Raw genomic sequence first — 8,261 nt, forward strand, 5'->3', positions numbered from 1 at the left:
ACACACACACACACACACATACACACACACACACACACACACTCACAGACACACACACACACACACACACACACACGTGCATGAAAAAGCTCGAGCTGATACTTAAAGCTAGGCTATTTGTAAGTGAGGACTATGAACACGATTACTAAGCTATTTTTGAGAAAACACACTGATGGAAGAGTTTGGGACCATACTAATGGGATCAGTAGTTTTTAACGTGAAGAATGAGTTAGTTCAGTGGTATTAGTTTAGGTTAGTTCAAGTATACTGGCACTAATATACTCACCAAGGAGGGCATAAGCCAATAAGAACTCTGTGCTGTCGAGTATGTTGAATATGGAATTATAATAAGGACTCTGTGCTGTTGAGTATGCTGAATAAGGACTTATAATAAGGACTCTGTGCTGCGAGTATGCTGAATAAGGACTTAGTATAAGGAGTATGATGAATAAGGAGTATGCTGTATAAGCAGTGGTGCGGAAAGGGGGGTGCTGAGGGCGCTGCAGCACCCCCTAGCTCCAGACAGGCAAAAATAAATAAAGCTCTGGTTCTGGTGTATTTTAAACGTTTTTTGAATATATGTTAGTGGTCACAATCAGTGCTATAGCCTCTAAATACTTGTCTAATATCATATTGTTGTGACGTCACCAGAGGCGGAGATCCCATTTCTTTGTAGGGGGGGACAATGTATGGTAACATTTCATAGAGTAATTGCCTTTGATACCTTGCAGGACAGCTAGCTAACACAGCTAAGCTTCAAAGATGATGAATTTAAAGTGAAACCACAAGTCTTTTTTTCTTTTCAGATCCGCACGCTGAATCCGGGGTATGTTCCACGTGCTTCGTCACTGCACTTTACTGGAATAAATATTTCGCACTTTACTGGAATAAAGACAGATTGCTGCATCAACCACAAAAGAAACTCCCTTTTTCTTACGAACACAGATTGCTACATCATCCACAAAAGAAACTTCCTTTTTCCCAAAAAAGCGCTGGCGGGCCAGAATTGGTCCGGGGGCTGGCTGCTGACGACTCATGGTGTAGGCTACTGGGCTGATTGACTGAAACAGGGAGCTGACAGTAGCCCCGCCCGTTGGAAATAGCATGTGAACCAAAACACTTTGAGGAATAGGGGATCATGATTTTTCAACACTTAAAAAACACATTGTTTTATGCTTATAATTGGCACCGCTTGTGTTGGCGGGCTTTTATTTCATATTACTATATTTTTCAAAATTATTTATTTGTGTTTACAATGATTGTTGGGGGGGAGGGGGCAACTTTATAGTAGGGAGGGGCACGTCCCCACTGTCCCCCCCGGGATCTCCGCCTATGGATGTCACATATTCAGTAGAGCCCACAGCACCCCTGGCATGAAAGAGGTTCCAGCGCGCCTGTGTATAAGGAGTATGCTGAAGAGGGAGTATGCTGTATAAGGAGTATGCTGTATAAGGAGTATGCTGAATAAGGAGTATGCTGAAAAGGGAGTATGCTGTATAAGGAGTATGCTGAATAAGGAGTATGCTGAATAAGGAGTATGCTGAATAAGGAGTATGCTGAATAAGGAGTATGCTGAATAAGAACTTGTGAATGTGTTCAGCGCTCAGGGACACTTACCTCGACTGGCATGTTTGACAGGGCACTGTATGTACCGTCATGTGTAATGGAGATCTTGTACGTGGCCTTTTTATTCGGTTCGTCAAAACAAGGGAACGACTTACGCGCATCAGTGGGCTCGTGGTCAGTGGCTGCGATTTTTCTGCAGAGGAAGAGAGGGCGGAGAGGATTATGAACAAATGTTATTTTAATGTTTATGCTGCCAACCACATGTATTCTTTATTGTATATATAGTACATATACATTTATTATAATATTCTTTATTATGTACACATTTATCATATTATCCTTTATTTAGCTCAGCATATACTGCCCCTAGATATTGAATGAGTGAAGCTCACTACTAAATACTGATTATAAGACCACTGGGGTGAGCCATTTTCTTCAGAGGAAATCTTCAGGGAAACACTATTTCCATGTTAGTAGGTACCCCTGCATTTATGCTGAAGCAGTAAATCGTAATTTCTGACATCCTGTACGCTTCATTCTATGTGAGGTCCTACGAGGCCTCACTCGTCAGCAAACCACCATTTTCATCACTTTCATTTTCAAGCAAAAAGGGGTTGTCTGAGTGTCTTTCTTGCCATGACAGTTATTTCACGCTACTGTCAGGAGTTTGTCCTTCTGCCCAGTCAATAATATATGTACCCAGGGAACACCAGGGTCAATACTCAGACCTCAAGTGGCTCGTGTATACATGACAGGCATTCCAGACACAATAAGCGTTCCAAGGTGCTTTGACAAATATGGAAACACTGGAGACTACATGTCTGGTGGTAACATGGTACACTAGCACTATGGAAGAATTTGGATAGAATTACAATCTCACCTTATGATGACACACACACACTAACACACACACACACACACTCACATACTTGCGCGTGCACGCACACACACACACACATACACACACACACACACACACACACACACACACACACACACACACACACACACACATACACACACACAATGACACTGAAACCCTCACCTACACACACATGCGCGCACACCTCTCACACACACACACACACACACACACACACACACACGCTCCTAAATCACAATAGCAGGAGAATCATAGTCTCTGTCTCAACTGCTCCACACACACTGCGTCATTCAATCGAAATTCCAAATACGGCAAATATATTTTGTGTCTACCTGAAACATTTACAACCTTCTGTGAAAGAAATATATAGCAATGGCAAGGAAGAAAAATAACATTTTTTCCTCGAACTATTTTGGTCGACTTTATGATTTGTGTTTTTTGGCTGCGGACCGGTCCAAGAGCCTGATTGCTTTTTCCTGATCACACGCTGTGATCTAGTCTCAGTGACTGACTTCTGTGATTCTTAATGGTCTCTTAAGGAATTTGGAACCCGTTCTTGATATGTTTACCAGACTCTCCTGCTGGGACGGTCTTACGTAACTGATTGTGAAAGTAGGGCCGTGCACCAAAAAAGCATACGTTTGTCAAGGATACAGTGTGTGTGTGTGTGTGTGTGTGTGTGTGTGTGTGCGTGTGTGTGTGTGTGTGTGTGTGTGTGTGTAAACGTTTGTCAAGGATACAGTGTGTGTGTGTGTGTGTGTGTGTGTGTGTGTGTGTGTGTGTGTGTGTGTGTGTGTGTGTGTGTGTGTGTGTGTGTATACGTTTGTCAAGGATACAGTCTCCACTCCAAATTATGACCCGCATCTTGGAAACCCGATTCCAACAGTAGCAGTAACCAGTATTTCATTTTTGATGCCTGTTCCCTGGAGTTTATTCTGGCACGATGGTTTCAGTAAACACAAGTTATAAATACATTTACACTATTTTCTACAGCTAAAAATACACAAGTACAGATATTTTACTTGGACGTATCTAAAAGATGTCAACATATTTCTTTGCGGTACAATCTGATTCAAACTGATCTCTACACACCTCGAACTACGATGTTCTCAATCCAAAGAACATGCATACCATCCAAACCATTCCCCCAACAGATTCCAATTCCTGGCTGTCTATAGATTATTATTTTCTCTAACAACCTTCATATCCATAAAAAACAAATGTAAAGTCACTGTAACGTTGAAATGGCATAGGACCTTGCCCAGTCACGTTTTAGACATTAGAAAAGCGAGGCTTACTTGGTGACCCCATTCGCCTGATAGGTGGTCCTGTAGAAGCCCACGAGCGATCCATTGAGCCAGCCCTTGAAGTCCAGCGTCAGGACATAGTGTTCGTTTGGTCCAGTCGCGGCCAGCTGGGACTGCCCCTCCACCACCACGTACTGCTGGGGCTTGTACTCGAAACAGCCCTTGACCCCGACGGCCGTCTCGGTGGTGGTCCCACCGGTGTTGTTTTGCACGCGTTTAAGAGTGGGGACTGCGCTGACGAACGTCTCCCTGATGTGGAGCCAGAGATGGGAGCTGGCCTTGATGAGATGCAGGTGGATGGACACGGAGCCCGTGTAGAGGTCCGTCTGAAGGTCAGGCTCAAGGTGGAGGTCGTAGTGGAAGGGAACGATGAAGTCGGGGAGACGGAAGTCCTTCCAGGCGCCGGTGGTGTCGTTGGAGGCTTTGCAGGGGCCCCGGTCCGCTGGGGGTGGCGAAGTGGGCTTCGGGGGTTCGGTGGGCTTCGGGGTTCCCTCTCCCCCCCCCTCGCTGTCAGAGGTGGGTCGGGTAAGTCCCACCCCCAGGCCCACGGCGATGCCGGTAACCGCGACGACGGCGCATATGATGGCGACGTGCTTTCCGCGCATGCAGTAGCGCTTTGACTCCTTCTCCAAATCCATGCTCTCCATGGCTGCTCTTTACGCACTCACACACACTCACTGCTGTCCAGCCTCCTCTGCACACCAGAGAGGGAGAAAACAGCTGCGTCTGGATACCTTAGGGATCTACGACAGAGAGGCACACGCTCTCACTCACACACACTCTCGTACTCACTCACACACACACACACACGTAAGCATGCACTGTTGCACTCTCACACAGTTCTGACAATCGGTCAGAGAGCGAGAGCATGGGTTACTGCTCCATGGAGTGACTATGCGTGTGGGAGAGTGTGTAAGATCCTTTCTTCAGGTTTCAAAATTAAACCACACACACTCAAGCACACACACACACACACACATACACCAATGCTCACACACTCTAAACCCCAATATTCCTGCGATAAAAAACTACGGTCTGGAGTCACACACAGATGGTCGAACGCGCACAGACGAGGGGTTCCAAAGAAAACTCACACACTCACAAGTGGCCAAGTATTAATACCAACCTCCAGTTAAACATGAAGCATACTGTTAATCAACAATCAAGGAGGAGGGAGAGAGCAAGGACGAGAGAGCGAGAGAGAGAGAGAGAGAGAGAGACAGAGAGAGAGAGAGAGAGAAAGTGAGGGAGGGAGGGAGGGAGGGAGGGTGGAGGACAGGAAAGCAATGAAAGCGTAAAAAGATAAAGTTAGAGCAGTGTTTAGGACAGAGGGGGAGAGAGAATGTGTTTGTGAGAATTGTAGACAGATGTACTGAGACAGAGATAAAGTGGAGGGCGAATAACAAAGGGAAGGTTGTGTGTGCAATTTTCCGCAGGGGAGGTCACTGAGGTGGCGGGGGAGTGGGGAGTGCGGTTGGTTATGGGGTTCTCACGAGTGTTGGTGGTTTTGTAAAAGACTATCAACTTTGCCAGCTCCACTAGCAGAATTTACAGTATGCATCCAAACAAAGGGCTTATTGTCATCACATTAGGGAAAACAGACAGACACACACACACACACACTCTCTCTCACACACACACACACACACACACACACTCACACACACACACACACAAACACACTCACACAAACACACACACACACACACAAACACACACACACACACACATACTTAAGACATCCAGATGGAGAGAGGTGTGGCTGAAATTTACTGAATGACGGCTTCTTAATCATCTTCCCAATGTACTGGCATTGCTGTGAGTTTATGTGAACTTTCCTTTCTGTGTGTGTGTGTGTGTGTGTGTGTGTGTTTCAAAATGCTTAACAATGTGTGGTACAATAGCTGACACAGATTACATCCTGGTTCACGTACACACGCACACACGCACACACACACACGCACACACGCACACACACGCACACACACACACACACGCACACACACACACACGCACACACACACAGTGTTGAGAAGCTACCATCACACTGAAAGAGGTTGAACTACATCAAAGCTACCCCAGGGAGAAATCTAGTGTGGTGAACTGAAGCTTATCAGAAAAAGTAGATCAAACTACTTTGTAAAAATTGATCAAATTGACAATGCACTTGTGATATTAAATAATAACAAAATATAATACAAAGAAAAGTAACACGCAAGCAAAAACACTCAGTTCAGTTTATTGCAAAAAGTACACAGGTTGAACAAAAAACAAAAAATGCCCCACTACTAATAAGATAAGATAAGATAAAACTTTATTGCCACACAACAATTTTGGTGGTATCCTTTGTCATAGGTAGCTCAGGCCAGTAGGAGGGGAGAGAAGGGGGTAGGGAAAACAAAAATTAAAAATAAAAATAAAAATACTCCGGGTCAGTTTTGGGAGTTCAGGAATCTGACAGCTGAGGGGAAGAAGCTGTTATTGAAGTCGTTCCAGCACGCATGGATCTGTAGCGTCTTCAGTGCAAGGACTATCAGCTACAACATCCATCAGTCAGACGACTGCCTTCCAGAAAATAGTCTAGGTGGGTGTATTGCACAAGGAATGATAAGCAAGTCAGGTGACTTCTAAAATAGCACGTCATGATGATGTTACTGCTGTGTGTGGAATGAGCACGTGCACTACACAAAGGTCAAGTGTGTGATTGGTGGCTGCCGGACAAAAGGACTTTCATGCTGTCTTCACCGCGGCAAGGATGAAAGATGAGAGCTAGGGCAGGGCAGGTCAAAAGGGGTTAAATTGCCTTTTATGACCCAATAGTTGTTTGTAGTTTCAGTAACTACACCAAAAACGTCAAAAACGTTATTTAACTTCTTGAATAACTAAGGACAACATCTCAAAATGTAGTGACTGCACTGTAGTTAAGTTAAATGACATGTAGTTCACTACTCGAACTGCACACACACACACACACACACACACACACTGATTGTCACTCTCATCCTTCTATTCCCAAATGTTCTCTTCTTTGTGTCCCTCACACCTGAAACACCATATACCTCAGTAGTCCACGTGCTGTATACACACACACACACACACACACACACACACACACACACTCTATAGCCTGTGCATTATAAAGAGGCATCGTTGAAATCTGGCCTTGGATCTTTACTGCTCGGAGATCTGTTAGCGATAGCAGCATGATAATCTCATGCCTTAACTCTCACCTTTACTCTCTCAGAGTACAGAGACAAAAAAAAAGATAAAAAAGGAAAGAGAGAGAGAGAGAGATGACCAAATGACCTTCACCAACTGGTAATGAAGAACAACCTGGAAAATATGATATCTACGATAACACGCCCAACCCTTTGGAGGAGAATAAGACTTGTATAACAGACTACAACTAAAACAGACTATGGATGACAATGCAGCGGACCCAATTCCTCATATAACACAGAGACATTTTAACAAACTACAGAGTCAGTGACTATAAATTGTTCATTTAAACTGAACAATATAGAAGACACCTGGCTGGCCATAGATGGTAGATTTCTTATAATTGGTCTGGAAAATGAGACACTTAATCCTTTACTGCCAAATGTGTACGGACATTTTTTTTCTGCCTGGAATCATCATTATCCTCTTGTTCTCGTCATGCTACATCAGTATTATTTGAAAAAGTTGTGAGCGGCTTCTTAGGACTGTAAGATAACTAGTGAGAAAGAAGACTTCAGTTTTGTGCCCAGACAATGAAGTGTACTTTTTACGTTCTTCTACCTTTCGTTGTTGTTGCTGTTCTGTTGCTTTGGAAACATCAGTTAATGTCTGTAAAGTGAGACAGAGCAAGCAAGTAGTATAGAGTTAGACAGATGGACAGGTAGACAGAGAGGTAGATAGATATAAAGATAGATACATAGATTGATATATATAGAGAGAGACAGAGAAAGAAAGAAAGAGAGAGAAGCAATGGATAACACTGTTTTCATAGCCCAAAACAGAGTTACTTTTTTTAGGTACTTTAGCATTGCACAGTTATTCCTTTTCACGCTATAGAACCAGTAGAAAAGAAGCATTATGAAACTATTAATTGCATTAATATATCTTCCAATGAAGCAATGACAGATTTTGTTTAATTGAGGTGAATTATGAGTACTCGTAAGTGGCCTCTAGTGGCCAGATATGGTAGGGAACTCAGATACACCAGATACAGGCATGCCTTGGAAACAGATGCATGGTGACTTTCAGGTCACTAAAGGAAGAAATAACTTTTAGACTGATGAAGAAAAGTTAATTTCTTTGTTGTGAAAGTTTAACAAAAAAACAGTAAAACTTCAAATTCATTCACATACACATTCATGCATTGGGTCAATGCAACAAAGACAACTATTCACAACTAGAATATAATCCGATTAAATCCTTGTTTGAAACCCATTATATCGGAATTATATTATTGTTGGAAGTGCCAAATGAAAAGTAACTTGGCATCTAGACAACATTATTCT

The 8,261-nt window shown here is 43.4% G+C and overlaps 1 protein-coding gene across 1 annotated transcript in view; it reads right to left on the reverse strand.

Annotated features, from left to right (window-relative positions):
- enpep (glutamyl aminopeptidase) overlaps positions 1-4,403 on the reverse strand; it is a gene marked incomplete at its 5' end in the record, with an annotated part of 19,293 nt that extends 14,890 nt beyond the window's left edge. Inside the window, 2 exons of the mRNA XM_080850498.1 lie at positions 1,618-1,759; positions 3,748-4,403. Coding sequence (XP_080706624.1) covers positions 1,618-1,759; positions 3,748-4,403 — 798 coding nt within the window. The remainder of the gene's footprint in view (positions 1-1,617; positions 1,760-3,747) is intronic.
- Positions 4,404-8,261: the final 3,858 nt, after the last annotated feature.

Source organism: Sprattus sprattus (assembly GCF_963457725.1).
Source record: "Sprattus sprattus genome assembly, chromosome: 13".
Lineage (NCBI taxonomy): Eukaryota > Metazoa > Chordata > Actinopteri > Clupeiformes > Clupeidae > Sprattus > Sprattus sprattus.